The 25306-nt window shown below is 40.3% G+C and overlaps 2 protein-coding genes across 5 annotated transcripts in view; one reads left to right on the top strand and one right to left on the bottom strand.

The window, feature by feature from the left end:
* Window positions 1–25306, bottom strand: part of LOC138739022 (gap junction alpha-8 protein-like) — a 122754-nt gene that overhangs the window by 65258 nt on the left and 32190 nt on the right. For 3 of the 4 annotated variants that reach the window (XR_011341960.1, XR_011341961.1, XR_011341959.1), the window contains exons 3-4: window positions 3827–3904; window positions 1279–1399 (exon numbers count right to left, since the gene is read on the bottom strand). The gene's annotated coding sequence lies outside the window, so the exon portion shown is untranslated. Of the gene's footprint in view, window positions 1–1278; window positions 1400–3824; window positions 3905–25306 lie in introns of those variants that run through there. The other variant, XR_011341958.1, reaches the window with a different exon arrangement.
* Window positions 361–23464, top strand: LOC138739023 (T-cell surface protein tactile-like). The gene is made up of 6 exons (XM_069890375.1): window positions 361–506; window positions 2063–2239; window positions 6486–6533; window positions 12118–12498; window positions 16499–16610; window positions 20575–23464. The coding sequence occupies exons 1-6, from the start codon at window positions 473–475 to the stop codon at window positions 20651–20653; spliced, it is 831 nt and encodes a 276-aa protein (XP_069746476.1). The 5' UTR covers window positions 361–472; the 3' UTR covers window positions 20654–23464.

Here is a 25306-nt window from a genome sequence, read left to right as displayed (position 1 = left end):
AACATAGACCAGGACTGAAATCCATGTTAAATTCCAGTACTGAAATTCAATTCTATTTAAGTAAATGGGAACAAATTTTGGAAGGAACACAAGGTTCATTTATTTCTATTTTGCATGCTTGGCATGTGTGTCCTTGGACACATTTCTAATCCACAGACTCCACTGTTTAACATTTAATAAATTTGACAGCACTGATCTCTTTAATATTTAATACTGCCATTTGAAATGTTCTGTTCAGTGATACATTTCCTGGACCAACATTGGAAATGAAATATCACATTCAATTAGTCTTCTAGTATTTTGTGCACCTCTAACAACTCTTAAAAGTCAAAGAATTTCATCGATGGAAAAGCATGTCTGTCGGTCTCTTGAGTGACTTTATCAAAAATTATATCTGAAACATTTCTTTAAAATTCAGAATGCTACTTGTATCTCACAAAAAGCATATCCAAAGCCAGATATCATACTGTACATGGATGGAATTCCTCTACAAGATGGAGAAAATGGTATGAAAACTTTCCATTTTGCTCTTAGTATAATTACACTGGACAACAAAGATTTTGCTTCCTGAAATCACTTTTGTGGTTTTTTTTTTGGTGGATTTTGCACTGCTGATCACAAAAATCCCCTTAAGCTTTTCCTGTCATGTGGCAATTTTTTTAGATATAACCTGCTTTTGCGATTTCCTGTCATATTTTAAGTCTACTTGAGCATACAAAACCATGAAATGCCACATGTCATTGAAAATTCATTTTCTGTCGTCACATTTGGATTTCTTCCCTGCTGATCTTAGTGAAGTCAGTGATGAACATGGTGAAAGGACATTGCAATCATGGAGAAGTGGTATCGGGGGAAGTGGAATCCAACAATGCTGGCTGACTACTGTTAGATACTGACACAAGAGGCAGATGCTAAGTAGAGAAATGAAAATCAGAGGCAAAACATTTTTAGGTCAGTTGAACTAACACAATGTTTCAGCATCATTATGAGATTAAACCTGCTAAATTCAATCAAAGTTAATTTAATGTTTCTCTAATTTCCTACGTGAAATGACAAATCTGAAATTAGCTTTGTGATCAGCTTGAAGTTGTCTATCATAATCCCCAATTTTATTTTCAGGAAGCAAACCTTTTGAAAAGATTTTTTGTCCAGAGTTATCAGCTGTTGTCCAAATGTTACTAACTCAATTGACGATGAATATAGTAATCCACCTTCCCAAGTGAATTAACTTCCTCCCCTCAATTCTCCTGAACAGGTGAGAATCTTCATTGATCTTACCTGATCTTCGGTGGTGATCTCTTCGTGCAGTTTGCATGTTCTCCCTGCAACCTCCCTCTTGTGGTTTCTCCTGGGGTGTGCCACTTTCTTTCCACATCCGAAAGATGTGCTGGTTGGCTACCTGTAAAATTAATCCTGATGCAATTGGGTGACATTGATATGATTTCTCTGAGAGTTAGCATAGATTTGATGGGCTAACTGGTAATATGAAATGATTCGTGGTCTGAAAATATCCCTCATTGAACTTTTTGCCATATCTCAATCTAAAGACTATAAGAAGCTTTTAGCTTGTATGATCCACTTTTTTTCCAACTACTTTTTGTTTATTTATCTTCAATTTTCTTTTGCTTTCATGGGCATTGCTGCTCTATGCCAAAAAACTTCCTGGGATGTGTATCTTTTTCCATTGTTCTCAAGTTGCTGCTTATATAACAGACCTTGATGCTTAGATTCAGTTTATGTCCAAACAATAAGGCTCAAGATTGCTCTTTATTGACCTTATTCATAAAGTTCTTTCGGGTGAGCTCCCTTGGCCAATTTATCTCTGAATCCACAGTGGTCATCTAAACCTTTATACATAGAAACTAGCTGTTCTGTTTACTGTTTTAAGATACAGACTGAATTTCAAAGCAAATGAGACATTGATCACAAAGTGCTATGTACGATTCTAAGGATGCAAACATGGTACATAAATGGAAGGTTCATTTCTTCTTTATTTTTCACATTGAAGATGGCTTGCTTTGTGTGTATGCAAATGGTAAAATACGTTTCACATTTTTTACAGGCACTATCATCACATCTGAAGTCTATGTCGATGCTAGTGGTTTGTTTGAAGTGAAAAAAAGATTTTCCACACAGTTAACTGTTGGCCAATGGAAGGTTATGTGGTGCAATGCTGTGTTTTCATTTCCTGGAAATAATAGCAGAGTTATGGAGTCTCAAAAGATACAACTGAATAATTGTGAGCATTTTGATTGCTGTTTCTGTGCACTTCCTATTATTTCATTGTATCTTTGCAATTTGCATGCAGAATGTCAATCTGTCACATGTAATTGAACAGAAATTGCATTTTGGCATTATTTTTATGTTTTCAATGACATATTTGAGGTGATGATGCCACCCTAGTTATTGTTTCTGATTAACATATTTTTGGTTTTAACTTTAAGCTAAGCAAAATAAATTAATTAATCCACTTGCGTAGCTTGACAACATTGACAACATTGAGCACAATCCAAAAGTACCGAAATAAAGTTGAACCTAAAATCTACTGTGTGCATTGCAATGATCAAATCATCTCTTGTAAAATTCAAGTCAAATTTTAATTTTATCTCAATTTTCTAGTCTATCCAACAATGTAATGGCCATAACTTCCCTTGTGACCAGTAATTGTTCATTTTCCACAGGCCGAAGCAAAGATGTAGATTTTCTAATTTTCCAACCATGAATGTGGTAGGTACAGGTTGTACTTACTCGCATTAAACTTGACCTAAATGTGTCATCTCTAAAGTACAAAACCAAATTAAGGTAAAAATGTTTACGGAACATAGAACAGTACCGCACAAGAACAGGCTCTTGGGTTCACAATGTCTGCACCAAACATGGTACAAATTAAATTAAAACTCTTCAATTGCCACATGATACATATCCCTCTATTCCCTACATACTCATATATCTCGTTAACTTATACCGCTGGTGTATCAGTTTCCACCTCGACTCTTTGCAGCCCATTCCCTACACCCACCACTCTTGGTGTAAAAAAAAACTTACTCTGCACGTAGTTTGGATCTTTAAACTATCCACCCTCACCTTAAAGGCATGAAATTTCCTGGTTGACCCCTTTACCAAGGGGAAAATATTTTGACTGACTATCCTATTCTATCAATGCCTCATAATTTTCTAAACTTCTATCTGGTCACCCCACTACGACACTCTAAAGATCACAATCCAAGTTTGTCCATCCCTTCCCCATAACTTGTGTCAGGCAACATCCCAGCAAACCTATTCTGTACCCTTTCCAAAGCTTTCACATCCTTTCTGAATATTCCTTCCAGAATATTCAGCCTGCCCAAAGGTTTACACAGCTGCAACATTTTCTTACTCCTATACTCAATGCCCTGATCAATGAAGGTACGTATACCATATGCTTTCTTTATCACCCTAGCTACTTGCATGGGGTGTTTCAAGGAAGAATAGACCAGAATTCCCCAGATCCTTCTACATATCAATGCTTCACAGGGTCCTACTATTAACTCTTTTTGTCTCCTGGCGTACTACTCCCCAAAGTGTAACATCTCACACTTGAATGGATTAAACACCATTTGCCATTTTTCTGCCCATATATGTATATCAGTTTCCAAATTTTTAATCCAAGTACAAAATGCTATGGGGATTCTCTTTAATCCCACTCGCTAAGGACTTTCTTCCTTCATAATGCCCTGCTTGATCTTTTTCCTGCCACCTTTATATTACTCAAAGACACTGTCATAATTTAACTTGCCTTACATATGCTTCACTTTTCTTTATGACAAATTTCACAAAGTTCTCTCACCTTGCCATCCCTGTCCTTCCTACTGGAACATGGCAGTCCTGGACTCTGATCAGCTAGTCTCATCAGTTGTGGGATATCCTGGAATGAAGGGATTAGCATGTAAGTAACATTTAATGGCTCGTGGACTGTACTCCTTGGAGTTCAGAAAAATGGGGGAGAACCTCATAGAAGCATTTTGAATGTTGAAAGGCCTGAACAGAGTACATGTGGCAAAATTGTTTCCAATGGTAGGGGAGTCAAGGACAAGAGGACACAACTTCAGGATTAAAGTCTGCTCATTTAAAATAGTGATGCAGAGGAATTTCTTTAGCCAGAGAGTGATGAACCTTTGGAATTTGTTCACCTGGGTGACTGTGGACGGCAGGTCGTTTTGAATAGTCAGGGTATCAAAGGTTATAGGGAGAAGGCAGAGGAGAGGGTCTGTGGGAGAATGAATCAGTTCATGATGGAATAGTGGAGCAGCCTACCTCTACTCCTTTATCATATGGTCTGAAATCAGTTTCTCTGAAGTAATTCACCCTTCTCCACTTTAGCATTTTCCCATAAGGTGAAGGCCTATTCTTATTCTTAATGTCTTAAAACATAAGGAACTCTGATCACTATTCTCAAAATGCTCTCCCACTGAAACTCCAATCAGGCACATTTCCCAAGACAAGGTCTGGATCAGCCACTTGTCTGTTTCAAGAAAACCTCCTGGATGCACTAACAAATTCTACTCCATCTAAGCCTCCACCAGTCCCATTTTTCAGGATGTAACCAAAAGAGTGGGCAGTGATTAACCAGTTGATATGGTGTATTTGGGCTTTCAAAAGGCTTTTGGTAAGGCCCTGCACAAGAGATATGTGCATAAAATGAGAGAATAAACGGATGCAGACTGAGAACAGCACAGAGGCAGAAGGCAGGTAATAAACGGGTCCTTTTCAAACTGGCAAGCATGTACCAGTATGGTACTACAAGAAACTTACAATATATTTTGATGATCTTGATCAGTGGTTTTCAAACCCCCCCCACCAAATTCACATTCCACCTTAAGTATCCCTAAGCCATAGGTGTTCTGTGATTAGTAAGGGATTGCTTAAGATGGTATGTGAATGGGAAGGGAAGGTTGAGAATCACTGCTCTAGACCAACTATTACTGAAAGAGTTTGCTTGTGAAAAATTGTCATTGGCCTATTTCCTTTGGAGTTAGGAAACTGTGCACATAACGAGTCAATTAGGTACAATTAAACATTTACTTTCCACCCACATATCACTTTAAGCAATCCCTTACTAATCCCAGAGCACCTATGATATAGGGATGTGAGTTTCAGGGGGCAGTTTGATAACTATTGATCTATATGAAGGGATTGAATGCAATACAGGTACAAAATCTTTTAGCCAAAACCCTTGAGACCAGACACTTTTCAGAATTCATTTTTTTTTGGATAATAGAATAATAGTAACAGTGATACATTAAGTAAATGCATTGATTTCAGATTCATGCAAAACAAAGACACACTCCAACTAGGAGGGTCTCTGGGCAGGGTACGGGGTTGCAGTAGCAGCGCTGGATGGAGGAATTGCGGTGGCATTGGGCAGGGGGTGTTTGCAGTGCCCATCCAAACTCCTAATGCCCCGACACAGACCCCTGCCCCAGCAGTCTGCCAACCATAGCTCCTGACATCTCGGCTGCCCACCAACTGGAGCTCCCGGCTACGGATCCTTGCCCCCCTTACCCCCATCTGAACCCCTGACCCTGGCTGCCCACCTATCTGAACCCTTGACACCCCAACTGCACACCCATCTAAACCGACAACAACTGATCCTCACCCCAACCTACTGCCCATCCGAATTCCTGGCTGTGGATCCTGGCCCCAGATGGCCACCCAACTGAAACCCTGATGTTCTTTCTGACTGTCCACCTATCTGAACCCTTGACACCCTGGCTACCTGCCCATCCAAACTTCCAACTGAATCCTCACCCAAACCTACTTCCCATCCAAACTCCTGATTTGGACACTGGACGTAGGTGTTTGCAGCAGTGCTGGATGGGGGGGGGGGGGTGGTGGTGGTGGGGGGGGGGGGATTGTGACAGTGCTGGAAGGGGGTGTTTGCAGCAGCATTTGATGGGGGGATGTCTAGGTGTCTGGCCGTTTACGACAAATCTGGTGTCCGCGTACAGCGAATCAGAGGTGTTGGGACTCTTTTTTTTTCAGCTGGAACCTATTAAGTAAGGATTCCCTTGGGTTCCACTAATTACTGACACAGATCAATGCAGAATATTCAAGCATAAGTTGAGCATTGGTTGCTTTGGGTCATGTTTGGTGCTAAATGCAAGCTTTGGTGTGCAGACGACATCCATGGAAAAAAATGTTCAGTTTTCAGAATTTTGGATAAAATATTATGTACCTGTATCACTAAGATTGCAGATGACTCTAATGTCATGTTAAAATTATTCGTCATATTTTACCCAAGGTATTTTTATTCAGTCATATTTTTGTTTATAGGAAGTATAAACTTCCATATGAAATAAGGATTTTGTAATTAATTTATTGCATTTAAAAATTAGCTGAACTAAAGTCATAACTAAAATTAAAATTCAGTTACCCTTTTACTTGGACATTCTTTAACAAATATTGATTTAATTCATTTAATTAGATCCTTTTGTTTTGATTCACAGCATTTACAAAGCAGAACACATTCCATTCTCAATTCACAAGTTGGAAAGGTAAGGATTAATATTTTATTGTCCTTAAATTTTCTTTGAAATATTTCACAGTTCTAAGCCTAACCCTAACCCTAATTTTGTTCTAACCCTTTCCAGCTGATTGATATCATTCCTATAGCTAGAATGGTACACAATACTTCAAGTGTAGTCGCATCAGGTCTTGTACTGATGTAGCATAACATCCTTGCTCCTGTACTCAAGGTCCTGATTGATGGAGGACAAATACCACTTTGTTGTGTTGCCATTTTCATAGAACTATGTGCCTCAGCCCTGAAGTTTCTCTGTTCTATAACACTCTCCAGCATTTTACCATTCAACGTACAAGTCCAACCCAGGTTTAAATGACCAGAATGTAATAGCTTGCACTTAAGGCTATAAGACATAGGATCAGAATTAGGCTATTAAACCAATTGAGTCTGCCCTGTTATTCAATCATGAACTGATTCATTTTTCCACTCAACTCTACTGCTCGGCCTTCTCCCCATAACCTTTGATGCCCTAGATAATAAAGAACCTTCAATCTCTGCCTAAATACACCCAACAATTTGGCCTCCACAACCACTTATGGCAAACGATTCCACAGATTCATCACCCTCTGGCTAAAGACATTCCTCCACCTCTCTGTTCTAAGTGGACACCCTACAATCCTGAAGTTGCATCTTCTTGTCATAGACTTGCCCAACATGGGAAACAACCTTTCTCCATCTACTCTGTCTATGCCTTTCACCATCAATGAGATCCCCCCTTATTCGCCTAAATTACAACAAGTATTGGCCAAGAGCCATGACACATTCCTTATATGATAACCTTTTCTTTCCCAGAATCACCCTTATAAACCTCCACTATCAGCACATCCTTTCTCAGATGAAGAGCCAAATACTGCTTATAATACTCCAAGTGAGGTTTTAGCAGCGTCTTATAAAGATTCAACATCACATCCCTGCTTTAATATGCTATTCCTCTTGAAATTAAGGCCAGCATTTCATTTTCCTTCTTCACCACTGACTCGACATGCAAGCTTACCTTAAGGGTTTCCTGTATGGTCTCCCAGATCCCTATGCATCTGGGAATTTTCAGTGTACTCCCCATTTAGAAAATAGCCTAGCTGTTTATTTCTTCTACCAAAGTGCATGACCATACACTTTTCAACATTTGCCACTTCTCTGACCATTCTCCTCATTTGTGTATGTCCTTCTCCAGCCTCCTGTTTCCTCAGGACTACCTGCTCTTCCACCTGACCTTGTATCATCTGCAAACTTGACCATTCATTCCATAATCTAAATAATTGATATGCAACATAAAAAGAAAAAACACCAACACTGAACCCTGTGGAACACCACAAGCAACTGGCAGCCAACCAGAATATGATCCCTGTATTCAGACTCTCTGCTTCCTGCCAATCAGTCAAAGCTCTCCCTGCGCTAGAATGTTTCCTCTTATACCATGAGCTTTTATCTTGTTAAGTAGATTCATTTTCGGCACCTTGTCAAAGGCCTTCTGAAAATCTAAACATCCCTTATCCAGCCTGCTTATCATTTCTTCAAAGGATTCCAATAGGCTTGTGGAAAAAAAAATTCCTTAGGAAACCATGCTGGTTTTGTCATGTGCCTCCAAATATTCCGTAACCTCATCCTTGACAATCGAATCCAACATCTTCCCAATCACATCATGCTAACCGGACTATAATTTCCTTTCTGCTGCCTCCCTTCTTTCTTTTATAGAGGGGTGATATTTGCAATTTATAGCTCTGAGAATATGCCAGAATTTATTAATTCCTGAAAAGACATTACCAGTGCTTCCACTATTTCTACATCTACTTCTTTCCACTGAAGGTGCAATCCATCTGGTCTAAGAGACTAACTCTCAGACCATTCAGCTATCTGAGCATTTTCTCCCTTGAAATAGTAACGGCACTTACTTCCCTTCCAAGATTTCCCTGAACATCTGATACATTTCTAATATCTTCTACAGTGACACCTGATGCAAAATACTCATCTGCCATCTCCTTGTCCCCCATTATTATTTCTCCAGCAACATTTTCTATTTTTCCTATATCTACTCTCACTTCTATTTTACTCTTTAGATACTTGAAAAAGCTTTTTATATCCTCATTCATGTTATTTGCTAGCCTACTTCCATACGTCATCTTTTCCCTCATGAAGTTACCTTCTGCAAATTTTTTAAAACTTCTGAATCCTCTAGCTTCCCACTGATTTTTGCTTCCTTTGTATGGCCTCTCTTTTGCATTTACATTGGCTTTAACTTTCCTTGTCAGCCTCATTTGACTGAGTTAAATTCCATCTGCTATTCCTTGACCCACTTTCCTAGTTAATTTGGTATAATTTCAAAGTTCTTCACCAAATTTTGTGTCATCCACAAACTTACTAACCATCCCACCTACATTGTATTCCAACTTGATAATATCAAGATTCCTTTATTGTCATTTACTAATACACAAAATACAGATGACAAACAACAGCAGACTTAGCACTGTTCCCTGTGGTAGACAATTGGTCACAGACCTCCAATCTCCTCTACTACCCTCTGACTACTATCATCAAGCTAATTCTATATCCAGTTGGCCAGGTCACCCTGGAGCCCATGCATTTTTACCCTCTGGACCAGCTTTGTCTTGGTGTCAAGACCTTAATTAAACCTATGTAGACATAGGTTAGTGGCCTTCTCTCTTCAATCTTCTTTGTCATCTTTTCAAAAAACTCATTCAGATTAATAAGACTTGATTTCACACACACAAATCCATGCTGACTATCTCTAATCAGACCTGGCCTTTCCAAATGTATGTCATTCCTGTCTCTCAGAATCCTTGATGTTAGACTCCAGTTTCTCAATGGTACAACAATAGCCGCCTTCAGTTTTCTGGCACCTTGCATATGCCTAACAATGGTACAATCATCTTTGCCAAGGCTCCTGTAATTTCTTCCCTAGCTTCTCACAATATTTTACATTATACTTGATCAGACCCTAGGGATTTATCCAACTTTGTATTTTAAGACCACCATTGCCTCAACTTCTGTAATGCGGAGGCTTCAAGACAGCACTCTTTAAATCCAAGTTCCTTAGCCTCCATATCTTTCTCCATGTAATTAGAGATGAGAAATACTCACTTAGGACTTTGTCCATCTCTTGTGACTCCACAAGTAGATGACACCTTTGCTCTTTGAAACTCTTCTCTCCCCAGTTACTCCTTCACCTAATCTGCCAGTGCCATCTCATATTCATCCCACCCCCTTTGCCATCCTGATTTCCCTTATTAGTGAACTCCCAAGTGCTCTATACTTCTCAAAGGATTCACTGATTTACATCTTTTTTCTTAACTAGAGCCTCCCAATTGGATGACCTTTTAACAGGAAACAGCCTCTCTCAAACCATTTTTGCAACTTCTTGTCTGATGCCATCACAATTAGCAATGCCTCAATTAATTACTTTCACTTGTCCTTTCTTTTCAATAACTATTTTAAAACTAATGGACTCTGTTCCTAAGGCACTCTTCTACTAACCATGGGGTTCAGGTTCAGTGTTGAGCCCTCTCTGAAGGAGTCAACTACATATTGTTTGAGGAAACTTTCTTGGACACATTTGATAAATCCCATTCCAGCCAAGCCCTTTGCATTGTGAGAGCCCCAAGTCAATCTGAGGGAAGATTAACTCAGTTACTAAAGACCTTATTATCCCCACAGCTGTCTGCGAACTCCCTAGCATTTGACTCTCCAATCCCTGCTGACTATTGTGACACCAACAACACAACCCCATCAAAGTGGTCACTGCACCCTTCTTATTTCTAAGCTCTGCCCATATAGCCTTACTGGATGATTTCCTCCAAGTGCATCCTCTCTACGAACTGCCATTATGTTCTCCCTCAAAAGTATAATATCTCCTTGCCTCTTACCTCCACCTCGCCTGCTTTAATCCATGGCCTGATGTTGGCAAGTGTCAGAAATCTGAAATATGACCTTATCCATTCAGACAGGAATATCTCTCTTGTTATTGCTTCAGGTAGGGCATGTGTTGTTAGTTTCACCTGCAATTTTACCACAGGAATGCTTGCTCCTGCAAAGAATTTAGTTGGCACTGATGAATATAAATTAGGAGAACATTAACTTGAGCTTCCAGTGAATGTTATTTTAACCCTAATATACCACTCTGCATCACTCCCATCTCAATATGAAAAATACTGGTAAAGAGCATCTGAAGATTCTCTAAATCGCACCAAGTTAATGCGGCTGTCTCCCAGCTCCAGTTACCTGGATTCGACCCTGACTGACTTCCTATGGCATACCCTCCTATGTGTTTTTTTTGCCCAGTGCTCTGGGATTCCACTACAGCCCAAATTAGTAATGTTTGATTAATTGGCTGCTATTATGCTGTTAAGTGGGGAAGGAGATCAAAATGGAATTGATGTGACTGTGAGAAACAGTAAATCGAAGGGCTACAAGAAAATAATGAGGTCAGTGGGAGTGATGGGAATGCTCAAAATGGAGTTAGCACACATCTGATGATGTGAACTAGCTCCTCTTATGTGGAGCTCCTCTAAGGGGTTAATTGGCCCATTGAGTTGCTGTAGTCTCAAAACAAGGCCTATCCATTTTGTATCATTGTCTGTCTCTCTCATTAGTGCTGCAAGTTTTTCTCTTCAAGTTCACATTGTTACAAAGTCCAGAGGACCCCAAAAACCAGCAGCATAGATACGCACCACAACACAGGGTCACTTCAACAAAAGTCGTTTTTAATTATAATTGAACAAGACAACAGAATTAAACTTTAACTTATTACTTAACCTACCTAATCCCCCCTCTAATACTAAGAGCAGGAGTGTGTAATGTATATTTAAGATTAGAAAAGTTCTTTGGATCACAGTCCAATCTCACTAGTTGCAGTCAATTCTTGTACTATGCACAGAAGTTAGTATTAACAAATTTCACCAGTCTTTGGTGCTTAACAGGCGAATGGTTACCACTCAGGAGGGTTCTTGTTGGTTTACAGAGAGAGATTCCTTTTGTTCCAGGACATCCACACCTGATTCCTTTCCAATCAATCTTGTTGACGAAACTTCCCCCACCCCCCCCCCCCCCCCCCCCCCCCCCCGCCCTTCAGGGTTCTCCAGACGATTCTCTTTGTTTCAGGTCACTTTTCAGATCGCCAGTTTTCTCCTTTGACCAGACAGCCTTCCAAAAATTTGCCAGCTTTGTCCTTCTGGAAATGATTTCTGTGTCTCTCCTCTCTGTTTCACTCCCTCCCTTTCTGAGAGCAAAACTGTTCTGAGTCTGCCTGCAAAAATCACAAGCTCTCCCATGCAAGCTGTATTCTGCAACTTTGTTGCTTTCTGCAAAAGGAATTCTGCAAAAGTTCTGCAAATATTCTGTGTTTTAAAATGTGTGTGCAACCTGCTTTAGCAATTCCTCCCAAAGCACCTCAAAATACTCTGTCACAACATTCAATAATTTACTTTCTTTACTTTTTTCCCCAACCCCATGTTGGGGAAATGTTGTATATTTTTTGAATTATTTAAAATATTATGCATCAATCAGATTAATTATTAACATTCATAAATAAACATTTTTTTTAGACCTGCAATTGACTACAAGCGGTGGGCTGAAATTTGCCACTGATTCATCTACTATGCCAGCAGCATCAACTACTACTAGATCATTCTCCAGTGCTGGATTGCCCACCAAGTTTGAAATATCTCAATCTTCCACTAACTTTGGACCATCCATCAATATTACATCATCAAGCAGTCCTGGACCATCAAGCAGTCCTGAACCATCATTTACCAATGGATTGTCAACCAGGGAAAGACAATCTACCACTGTTCAGCCATTATTTAGCTTTGGATCATCTGAAGGCTCTGCAAGAAGTACTGACAATCCAATAATTAACACCAGGTTGTCCACAACCATGAGCTGGAGTAGGACAATTACCACTGACAGTACCAGAAATGATGAGGGTAAATATTCCTTTATAATTATGTCTTCTAACTTCATATGACTTATGTTTAACAACATTTGGTTAATTCAGAACATACAATCCTTCAGTCCCATCTTTCAGATAAAAGTTATGCCCCCCCTTAGGTTTGTTTATAAAATAACATTATTCATAATTGATATTTTGAAATCCTATCAATCACAAGTAGTAAAACCACACTGAAAATCATGGAAAAGAGCTATATTTTGCACAGTTAATAATTTTCATTAGCCAAATTAAAGTGCCATCACAGGTGAATAAGGTTGTAAATAGAGCTTATGGCACATTGGCCTTTATAAATCAAGGTATTGATTGAATACCTCCCTGGGACAATAACATTTCCTGTACAGGTCGAGTATCCCTTATCCAAAAAGGTGAAATCAGAAAAAAATTTTGTCCGTGGTCACATAAGGTAATACATAATTCAGAAATCCCGATTAGAGAACGGGACATAGCGGATGCAAGTAGTGCATTATTGAGTGTAGATTTTTCAATATATGTCTACTTCAGTTAATTTGTGGATATGTATTCAGTTGGACAAGATTGCATTGTAATTTTTAATTAAAAAAAAAATTTACAGCACAGTTACAGGCCACAGCCACGAGCCTGTGCTTCCCAATTGACCAACAGCCTTGGTACATCTTTTTTGAAGGGTAGGAGGAAACCAGTGCACACAGGGAAAACCCACACAGACACGGGGAGAAGTACAAACTCCTTACAGACAGGTGGTATTAGAGCCCCAGTCCCAATCGCTGGTGCTGTAACAGCATTGCCCTAACTACTACCTAATAGTAATCTTGAATATCTAGTCATTGTCCCCATACCACCAATTTCAGTATTAAATGCAAACATACTGATCATGCCACCTACCTTCTCATCCTGAGCAATAATGTAAGTGGCCCACTACCAACCCCTTTACACACCACTTTTCACAGGTCGTCAGTCTGAAAAAGAACCTGCCATCTCCCACCAAAATCTAATTTTGTATATGATTGGTGAGCTTTCTCTGGATCCCATCTGATTTGTTGAAGGCCTTGCAAAGTCCAAGGTGTCAATATCTAGCACCTATTGAGTTTCTCCAGCACTTTTGTGTCTTGCACTGGACCTCAGCATTTGCAGATTATCTTGTTTATGTAATGTGAACTCTCTTTAAGACATCACTATTAAATTCACCAAGTTCCCTAGCATTCATGTCTTTGTTCATGGTAAGTACTGATGAGGAAATACTCATTTGCAACTGAGCCAACTTTCTCCCTAATTACTCTTTTGTCCTTGATATACTTATAGAATATCTTTAGATTTTGCTTTACCAGAGTCATCTCATCTCTTCATTTTGCTCTCCTGATTTCCCTCTTATGCGAACACCTACATCCCCTATACTCCTCAAGGAATACCACCAATATTGCCACCTGCAAGACTAGAAGAGCCAACACTTGATCACTGCTACACTACCATAAAGAACACCTACCGAGCCATCCCATGACCATACTTTGGGTAGTCTGATCATCTGGCTGTTCTTCTACCCTGGTGTACAAGCAGAGACTGAGGACCACTGTACCAGTGGTGAAGACGGTGAAAGTATTATTGAGGGAGGCGGAGGAGCACCTGCAGGATTTTGTTGAATGGGTTGGCTGGACCATATTCAAGGACTCATCCTCAGACCTGAATGAATATGCAACATGCATCACCGAATTCATTAAGACCTGTGTGGATGATTGTGTGCCCATACACACACACTGGGAGTTCCTCAACTAGAAGCCTTAGATTCACACCCTGCTGAGGGCGAGATCAAGTGCGTTTAAGACCGGTGATCTAGGCCTCTACAAGAAGTCCAGGTACGACCTGTGGAAGCCAGAGACAGAGACAGATTCACGGTAGCTAAGCCAGGGAGTGCAGGCCATTACAGCCAACAAACTGAGGGCAAACACCGTAGATAGCTGTCATGTTTCATTACTTGATGAGTTGAACACCTTCTATGCCCACTTTAATAGGAGAACTCAACTTTGCCTATGAGAATCCCTACAGAGGCTGAGGATTCTGATATCCAGGTATCTCTGAGGCTGATGTCTGAACATCATTCAAAAGGGTGAACACTCACAAGGCAAGTACCGTCACAATCACTCCACAGCAGATGCAATATCACTGGCTCTCTACTCAACTCTGGATCACCTTGAAAACAGCAACTTGTAAATATGGCTGCTTTTCATTGACTACAGCTCAGCCTTCAACACCATTATTCCCTCAGTGCTGGTCAACAAGCTTGAATCTGGAACCTCTGCACCCCCACCCTCCCCCACAACTGGAACCTTGACTTCCTTGTCGGAAGACCGCAATCAGTATGAATTGGCAACAATGACTCCTCCTCACTGACTCTCAACACAGGAGCACCTCAAGGATGAGAGCTTAACCCACTCCTCTACCCTCTCTACATCCATGATTGTGTGGCTAGGCACAATTCAAAAGCTATATTCAAATTTGCCCGTGACCTCATGGTTGTCGGCAGAAATCCAGACAGCAATGAGGAATTGCACAGGATCAGCTAATTGAGTGGTGTCACACCAACAACCTTGCACTTAATGTTAGCAAAACCAAGGAGATGATTGTGGACTTCAGGAGGAAGGCAGGAGAACATGAACCAGTCCTCATTGAGGAGTCAGCAGTGGAGAACTTCAAATTCCTGGGGGTCAACATCTCTGGGGACCAAGATGCAATCATGAAAAGGGTTTGTCAGTGGCTATACTATGTGAGAAGTTTGAGGAGATTTGGTATGTCACTAAATGTGGAGAGCATTCTGGTATGGAGGTACCAATGCTCAGGACAAGAAAAAAACTCGAGGGTTGTTAACTCAGCCTGCAATATCAGGGGTGCCAGTCTTCAGTCCATAGAGAACATCTACAAGAACCAGTGTCTGAAGAAAACACCCTCTATCCTCAAGGACCACCATCGCCCAGGCCATGTCCTCTTCACTCTGCTACCATCGAGTAAAAGATTCAGGAGCACTCAGTGGAACAAGGACAGCTTCTTCCCCTCTGCCATCAGATTCCTGAATGAATAATGGACTGCAAACGCTGCCTCACTTTGAATTTTTCTTGCAGTATTTTTATTTATTTAATAAGGTGATGCTGCTGTGAACCAATGAATTTCATGTCATGTCCATGACAATAAATTCTGATTCTGATGCCATCTATCTGTACCTGACATCTGCAATACAGAAAAGTGCTGGAGAAACCTTTGTGCATTGTACTTCAATCACAGTGGTTTCTCCATCACTTTTGAGTATTGCATTACAATCAGTGTCTGAAGACTTTAACTTTATACATGACATAGGTCTCCTTTTTCATTACCAGAATCTATTATCTCTGATGATTGGGATTCTTTCCCCACAGCCATGCACTAACTGAATGCCATCAGCCACCATTCTTAAAAATCTATGTTTCACCTCTTTTTCCATTTTTAATATGTTCCTCATAATTAATAGATTTGATTAAAGTTTTGTTCATCTGCCCCAATATTTCTTGTGGTTTGGTTTCAGTGTTTTTTTTTTAGAAAACCCCCTTGGCATATTTTGCTCTGTTACAGGTTGTTGTCAGGCAATCCCCCAGAGCTACGTTGGTCATTGAGTCTAATGAGGAATATGCACTTGTGTTTTGTGAAGTGCGACTCAGGAAGGAAAAAAAACTAACAGCATCAGCCCCATGGGCTTGATGAACAAAAAAAGTGAAAACACTGAGAAATGATAAATATGAAAAAAAATCTCTGGTTATTTCCTCACAATTAATTCCTATTTCTTTCCTTGCCAGAAATTCACAGGTTGATTTCCAATTTCACAGTGTTGCCTTTATGTTTCTGAAGTGACCACTCTATTTTTCAAATTTGGTTTGAATTTGCATAAATTTTCAAACTGTGCTAATTTTGATGAACTTTTATTCAGGAATGTGGACTGTAAAATAAACTCATGATCGTTTTCCACTCTATATTTGTAGATGCTGAAGATTCTGTTTCACTGAGAGTGGTGGTAACTGTGATCGTAATCTTAGTAATCTGCACTGTTATATTATCTTGCTTCATCAGATACTGGCAGGTCAGGAAGAAACTGTAAGTATTGCTTTGTCAATCTCATACAAGGACAATGTCACAATTAAATACTGCTATGGTTAGTGCAACCCTATTACAGCACTAGGAACCATAGTTCAAATCCAGTGCTGATTGTGAGGAGTTTGTAAATTCTCCCCGAAACTTGTCTAGGTTTTACTCCTGTGTTCCATGCTGTTTAACTCAATAACTCAAAGAAGGGCAGGACTGACAGCTCAGCCTTCCAGTCTTTAGATGTTTTAGAAGCAATACAATGGAATGTAAAAGAGATGGTGTGGACACACTGATGGTTAGGGAAAATGTCATAGCCACACATCACAAGGGCGTCTTCGAGGCCTCAGCCAATGAATGAATATGGTTACAACTCAGGAGTAAGAAAGAGGAACGATATGCAAGATTCCCATAAATGACTAGAACTCCCTTAGTGCCAGAGCATTAGATGGGGGAGAATTTATTTAATGCATCCAGGAGGTTTTATTGAAATAGTGTATAGATAGTCCAACTTCTGTGGTAGGTAAAAGATGACAGAAATGATCAAATCTTCCCTCCCACAGAAGAGGTGATACATGACTGAAAATATATACTAGGTGAATAGAGACCAATGAATTTTGCATCTGTGGTGAGGAAATTATTCAAAACATTTCTGGAGGGGAGGATTAGTCTTTGTTTGGAGAGGTAGGGTTTTCGCAAGCTTAATCAAAATGGCATTTTTATGGGAAGATTATGTCCAGCTCATCTGATAGAATTTTTTTTCCAAGGACATAACTATGTATGTTCATGAAGGTGGTAGGGTTGATGTTCTCTGCATTCACTTCATTAAGTTTTGTGAGGCTCTACATCGGGAACTGTTCCAAAAGGAATCCAAAGCAATTTAGCAAATCAAATCTGAAAGTGGCCTGGTGGCCAAAGGCAATGGTTTTTACAATTGAAGACTTTGCCTAATAGTGTTCCGGTGTTCAGTGATGTTAATTGCCCTGCTAATTTATATATTTGCAAGCCTGAGGGTCCCTGAAAGTTGCAGTGCAGATCTATCAGGTGATTAGGAGGCCTTCACTGGCAAGGGCATAGAGTATAAGGAGAGGTAATAGTACAACATTACAATGAATGCATAGCTGAGGAGATGGTGCAGAAGAGAGTGATCTAGGTTCAACTATTGGATAGAGGGCCTCTTCTGGGTCAGAGATAATCTGTACAAGAGGGACAGGTTGGACCTAGATTGGTAGGGGATCAGCATCCTTGCTGGGGATTTTGCAAAAGCTACTTGGAAGGTTTAAACTACTGACAGGAAAGTGAGACATAAAGTAGCAGGCGAGAAAGTTGAGGCAAGTGTAGAAATTAAAACAAGGAAGTAGGCAGGAGAGACAGGACAGGAAGCAAGGAAAATCTGATCAGTTAAATTGCTTTTGCTTTAATGCAAGAAGTCTGACAGGGAAGACAGATAAACTCAGGGAATATATAGGCACATGGGATTGCAATATCATAGCTATGGAAGGACATTCGTTGTCAATGGACAGGGCATGCAGCTCAGTGCTCTGGGGCATAGATACTACAGGCATAACAGAAATTGAGAAGTGGTGCTCAACGGTAACAAAATCAAGGAGATGATTCCCTGACTTCAGGAGGAAGTCAAGGGAACATGATCCAGTCCTCATCAAGGCCTCAGTCGTGGAAAGGGTCAAGAACTTCAATTCCTGGGTGTCAACGTCTCCAACGATCTGTCCTGGAGCCTCCATGCCAATGCAATCACACGCTATACTTTGTGAGGTGTCTGAGGAGATTTGGTATATCACCAAAGACTCTCAAAAATTTCTACAGGTCTACAGGTGGAGAGCATTCTGGTGCCTGGTATGGAGGTGCCAACTCTCAGGACAAAAAAAAACTCCAGAGGGTTGTTAACACGGCTTGCGACATCACAGGCACCAGATTTCACTCCATCAAGGACATTTACTAGAGGCTTCTATCCTCAAAGACAACCCCACAATCCAGGCCATTCCCTCTTCACTTTGCTACCATCAGGAAACGATACAGGAGCCCAAAGATGAGCACTCAGCGACATGGACAGCTTTTTCTCCGCTGCTATTAGATTCCTGAATAATCAGTCAAAGTTAAGACACTGCCTTACTTTTTGTGCACTATTTTGTTTATTTATTGAGTATTGTTGTAAAAGTGGTTTACATGAATGTTTACACTATGATGTCGCAAAACACCGAATTTTGTGACTTGTTCATGGCAAGAGAGGAGGAGCAGTTGAGATATTTATTGACCAGGCATTTGTTAAGAGGATATTCCTGGGGGCCTGTCCTGTGAGGGTAAAGTTAGAGTTAAGAAGGGGGTAATTGTTTCGATGAGATTTTATGAAATGATCCCAATAGCCAATAGAAATTAGTAAAACAAACATGTAGGGAGGTTGCAGATAGATGTAGAAATAACAGGGTTGTAATTGTAAGTGATTCTAATATAAACTGGGGTGGCACAACTCCTAAGCAGTAGGATGAGGCAGAATTGTTATCTGTATCCAGGAAAGTTTTCTCAAGCAATAGAGGGGCCAACACTGGATCTGAGTCTGGTCAAGTGGCTGATGTGTCATTGGGGAAGCATTTTGGGAACTGTGACTATAATTCTGTTTATTTGAAAATAATTATAAAATAATGCAGAACTGGTCCACAACTACTACATTGTGGCAAACCTAATTTTGATGTCATTTGACAGGACATTACAGATTAGTGGTGGCTGATAAAGGATTGTTGGGCAAGTGGGAATTTTTTTTTACTGTGAGAAAGGGAAAGATCAAGGCCAACATGTTCCTGTTAGTATGAAAACGAAGGCTGGGAAGATTAGGTTGATGAGAGATATTGAGGCTCTAGTCAGGAAAAAGGAGATACAAGTCAGGTACAGGCAACCTGAGAAACAAATTGCTTGAGGATTTGAAGAGATGTATAAGTATACTTAGGAAGGAAATTAGAAAGACACAAGTTATCCTTGGTATATCAGGCAAAGGAGAATATTTAAAGATTTTACAGTACAAGCATATTAAAACCAAAAGAGTAACTAGGGAGTGTGGTGGTACACCACCAGCCTACTGCAGGGGGCAACCTCTGTACCTGCAGGAGTGCAAGGGGACAGAACAACACCTGGCCGCTGTTGATCAGTCAGCCTGAATGGATCAAGCCCCACCCGGTCGGGTGTCAATCACCCTCTGGGATATAAGCCTGTGCCGGCCTCCCGAGGCCTCACTCAGAGTTGCTGCAGCCATAGCCAGCCTGGCATGGTGGAAGTCTTTGTGGATTAAAGCCTGTTGTACAGTCTTTATCTTTGTGTGCGTCTGATTCTGGCTAACAGTGCACCACAGGGAGGGAATAAGTTCCCTTAAGGACTGGTGTGCAAAGCCCTCGCTTTGTCCACACCATGCCTCAGTGTGTCCCTCAGCACGTACTCATGCTACCTGGAATGATGAGCTGTTGGTGCATCCCAGTGACACATGCACACACAGACATCCAGAGCTGCTGCAAGATCATCATCTTAGTGAAAGGCCCCCTTTGCTGTGCTCAAAACCTGTCGGTCTTCAGCACACTGAGTGAATGAGTGCTGCCGACTGAACAAATTAAGCTGAATGACTGTCTCTGAGTTGTATCAAGGCATTGTGAGCTCTTCTAGAACCCTCACATGATTGCATTGGAGAGGTGCAGATGAGATTCTTTCTTCTGAAAGAAAGTTAGAGGGTGGACCTAATATATTTAAATAATGAGAGGCATCAGTAGAGTCGATAATGAGAAATATTTCTCTTGAGCAGAGATGTCTCTAACCAAAGGGCACAGGTTTATCCAGTGACATGTGGATGGGAATTTATTTTTCTCAAGTGTAACACGCTGTCCTAGATCATTTAACTTTGTTGATTGCATTCTGTTTAACACTCTTGAATAATGTCATTAAACTTGATTGTAAATAACCTGATGTTTTCCCTCAACAGAAATTCACCACCTCCATTCAAACCACCTCCTCCACCAATAAAGTACACAGGAATTCATCAGGGTGAAGTTAACAGCTGAGGAGGATGAACTCGTCTAACCAGAGACTCATGGAATGGATTTACTCTTGAGATGACTATTTGGACAGTTGAGTCTATGCTTTCGCTTAGTGCCTTTCCCAGGCTCTTTCCCCTTTTCTGCTAATTATTATGCATCATATCTCTTTTGAATGTCCTCATTGATGCTAACCTTACAGGTGGCAAACTTCAGATCACAAGTACTGTCAGGATGAAAGAAAAAATTTCCTAACGTGGCCCTTGTACATTTGGCTTCAGATTTTTTTTAACCTCTGCCTTCAATTCCTTACAACATCCACAGATAAGGGTAAAACAAGAAAGTCTGCATATGCTGTGATTGATTTACAATGCTACCTGGAAATGGTGCATGGCCTGTTGAGTCTCTTCAGCACAGATCAAAATAACTTTATTTCAGCTTTTTAGCTTTGACAATTCTTTGCTCTTCATCTTTCTGGTATCAATTTTCATCCCATCGATTACCTCTCAAATGCCCCACTGAAATGTTGGCCACATCTTGATCAAGACAAATATAAATCAATTTAGATTTCAACTATATCTTTTGTTTCTATGGGTGGATTGCAGTCTGTGTTTTTAATTGGTTCCAATCTTCCCTGTGTAATATTATATTCCATAAGAAAACTTTTAGATTTTCTTTCATGTATTGAACCAGTTTATTAATATACTTTCTCTTGGAATGTATGCGTTTATTTTCTTTTCCCCTTGTTTTCATTTAATTTATTATATTCAGCCTGGTTCTCACTGGACATGTACATCATGCTTTCCATTTGCTGCTCCACAAGCAGAGCAGAGAGAATGGTATCTCTAACCTGGTGGCAGCAGAGAAGCCAGTACCCAGCCTACTCTGAGGGCAACAAATGAGAGAGCAAAGACAGTACCAACACCACCTGAGGCAGGAGACCAACCCTCACAAAGTTCCAAAAACCCTGCACTCCCAGAGCCTACGATCATCTCAAAGTATGACAGATGGTGACTGGGGCTCATATGGATAGTTAAGGTGAATGTTAGGATTGGACAATTGACTGTGTGAATAAAGTTATGTTTGCACCAGGATCCAACTTGTCCTTTTGCTTGTCTCAAAAGTATAAAGCAGTTGGTTAAAACAGACTTAAAGAGATGTTGGTCAAGCTGTGGGAGAAACAGATTGATGTTTCTTTTCAATTTATCTTTCATGTTGCTCTCTATCTTTCCCACTTTCTATTCTATCTCCTTTATTTCTCTTTCAGACTTGCATGGCATGGAGGGAAAGGAGTAATTTAAAAACATTATGAGCAATAGCAGTGAGGAAGGAATCTTTGGGTATCATAAGAAAACTGGGAAAGTGCAATATTGTCATTGGAAGTGCCTTACATACTGGAAAAAGATGGGAATATAGACCAACCAGTGTGGTTAGTTTGAAAGCCACATTAGAAGAGGGATTGTGGTAATTTGATGAGAGAAATGCTTAATCTGCAAGGCGAGATAGTCATGTATGGGAGTTAGAATGTGGGATTTTGTATCGAAAAGCAAGGACACAGGGTAAGTGTAATTGTAATTAAGACAGAACCAATAGGTCTATAAATCCTTCTGCACTTACAGATGGCCAAGCAGGGAAGTGTTATCTTCAGGAGGAACAGGGAAACTGGGGTTAGCCAGATGGATGCTGTGGCAGGCTGCACCAAAGGAAAACTCAGGCACAATACCGTTTGGGGCAACACAGATTTATTCCACTCACATAAGGACAGTTACTTGCAGCAGTGATCCTGGGGGGAGAGAGAGAGAGCACACAACCAGGCCTCAGCTTTATACTATGGGCCCTCTAGGCCCACCTGGTGGTCGGATGTCATTAGGCCAGATGCCGTGTCTCTAGGCCATCTGTTGGCCGAGTGATGTACCACAGCATATCATCACAGACCCAAGACCTAGCAGTTCACTAAGTAAGGGTAACTCCTGCAGACATCCCCAATGATCACAAACTACTGTGAAAAACTAATCTTGATTAATCAGTGTGAAACTGTAAATATTGTAACGTGAATACTATAAATGGAGGAAGATTTTTTTGGGGGTCAGTGGAGGCTCTTTGAGCACTCATTCACATTGCTCCCTGGTGGGTGGCCTCTGTAGCAGGGCTAGAATAAGCCAGCGTGTTTCTGAACCATACCACTGCTGTATGAGTTTTCTTTTTCTCAGTCTGAGCCATAATTGAGGACCGTGAAAGGCAACCTGAATGCAGGCAAACACATACAATCCCTCACAACTGGCAGTGGAAGCACAGAAGCAATGTGACTCCTTGTTTAATTTTACCACACATAATTAGAGCAGAAACATAAATCCAATACGATGTGCAATACTGTATACAAAAGTGCTAGAGAAACTCAGCAGGATACACAGCATTTAGACCAGTGGTGGCCAAACTTGCTTAATGTAAGAGTCACGTACAATAAACTTCAGATGTTTGAGAGCTGCGAGACATGAAAAAATAAAATGTACATATTTTTACTCTTGCATGCGCATTTTGTTTAAAAAATTATCTAAATACTATGACAATAAATTGAATCTTGAATAATACATCACTCCATTTGAATCCTTCCTTTGAGCAAAAATTAGCAATATTATTTTCTATCACTGACAAATCAAGAATGAGCAATGATTCATTTTGTTCTGTTGCTAAATGTCTCATTTCAAATCCTACTTGCATGTTAATTTGAAATAGAATGTTGTATTTTACCTTTATTTTTCGATTGGTCCCACCACTGTCAAATCGATTTATTTTGATGTAGTTGATATTACTGGAAACAACCTTTTGCAAAAGCTAAATTGGAGTACATAAACAATATCTTTGGAAGCAACCTTTTGTAATGTTTGATGTGGTGTCGGCTCAGTTATGTGCAATTATAAGTGCTTTGCATTATTCAATTCTGCGGAAACCTCATCTGATTTTATCCAGAATATAATGTGGGCTATTTGATGAGTATCTCAACAATTGTGCGCAATCAGTTTTCAATATTTCATTACAAGGCAGACATAGGTGGATATGGGTATGAGAGCAAAAGAGAAAAAGTTTGAGGTGATGGGGGAGTGGGTAGCTCTCTGAATGGATGGAAGTGGGTGTAAGCTGGAGGAAAGGTGGATGGTCAAGGGGAGGGTCCTAACAGAAACTGGAAAAGTTGATGTTAATACTGTCGTGCCCAGATGGAATGTTAGGTGTTGTTCTTCCAATTTGTGGGTGACCTCAATTTGGTAGCACATGAGGCCATGTCAGAGTGGAAGTGGAGTGTGGAATTAAAATAGTTGGCCACTGGAAGGTCCCCTTTAATGCAGTGGACAGTGAAGATGCTCAATGAAGTGATCCCCCAGTCTGCATTCAGTCTTTCTGATGTAGAGGAGGCCACAGGAGGAGGGGTGGTCACGTGATAAAGTCACAGCTGGTCTAGTGAAACCAGCCTTCTCCAGAGAGTAGTTAAAAAACTGAAAAAAAAACCTTTAAGTTTAAAAAGTATAGGACTCAACAGTTAAACATCAAAGGAAAATAAAGAAGATGGCTCCCAAGAAAGAAAGTCGCATCGAATAGCAAAGAAGAGCTGAAGAAATCAGGAGAAAACAAAAAAAAGGCCTGACCTGCACTCTGGAAATGGGAGCTCTCCTGAGCTGCAAGGCCTGCAGTTGAGCAGCATTGGGGCGAGGAGCCGCAGTGCAGGCTCCAGAGGTGGCTGACAGAGATGGAATGAGGAATGCCAACGTGCATTCCAGGCAAGACACTGATGAGAACAGATGCCAACAGCAATAGGGAGCAACGCAGGAGAAACAGCCCTGGAAGCAGACTTCACATCAGTGAAGATATGGAGCAAGAAACAGAAGATTTGGAAGAGGCAAGAAGGATTCAGAAAAAAATTAAAGGTAAAAGCCAAAAACAAATGGTAGACATAAAGTACTTTGATAACCAGATGAGAGTACTGATGGAAACTTTAAAGCCAATAGAGAATGTGTATTAGAAGCAGATATAAAAATTCAACAAATGGAAAATGTAATAATAATAATGTAATAATAAAATGTAATAGTAGAAAAGAGAGTGAAAGGTGAGGAAATGGAAAAGAGTGCTTTAAAGGAAAAAGCGGAAGCAAGGAATAAGTCACAGGATTTATTGGCCCAGAAAATTGATATTCTTGACAACTTTAGTAGATGTAATAATGTTAAAATAGTGGGCCTGAAAGAAGGTGTAGAAGGTACAGATATAAAAGGATTTCTAAAACAATAGATCCTGCAAATTCTAGAGACTGAAGAACTTCAGGAAGAGATGGAAATTCATAGGGCTTTGGCACCGAAACTGCACTCTCAATAAAAGCCACGCTCCATTCTGGTTAAGTTGTTAAGATATCCAACAAGGGAAAAAATATTGGAGCAGGCAGCCAGGAGAACAAAAGAAATTAAGGGTCCATTGGGACATAATGGGAACAAAATATTTTTCTACCTGGACATAAGTTTTGAACTTTTAACGAAGCGCAAGGAGTTTAACCCAATAAAAGACACATTATGGAGAAAAGGTTACAATTTTGTCTTGTGACACCCGGCAGGGTTAAAAATATTTATCCCAGGTGGACAAAATAGACTGAGGATCCAGGAAAGGCTCAGTGCTTCATTGAACAGCTACCAAATATGCAGC

This window comes from Narcine bancroftii, chromosome 7 (assembly GCF_036971445.1).
Source record: "Narcine bancroftii isolate sNarBan1 chromosome 7, sNarBan1.hap1, whole genome shotgun sequence".
Lineage (NCBI taxonomy): Eukaryota > Metazoa > Chordata > Chondrichthyes > Torpediniformes > Narcinidae > Narcine > Narcine bancroftii.
The sequence above is the reverse complement of the archived record's forward strand: the minus strand, read 5'-3'. Positions and strand labels throughout refer to the sequence as shown.

Coding starts and splice junctions, on each gene's coding strand:
- LOC138739023 (XM_069890375.1), top strand. CDS start 473: ATGGATGGAATTCCTCTACAAGATGGAGAAAATG. Junction 507..2,062: donor TCTACAAGATGGAGAAAATG/GTATGAAAACTT, acceptor CATTTTTTACAG/GCACTATCATCACATCTGAA. Junction 2,240..6,485: donor AAAGATACAACTGAATAATT/GTGAGCATTTTG, acceptor TTTGATTCACAG/CATTTACAAAGCAGAACACA.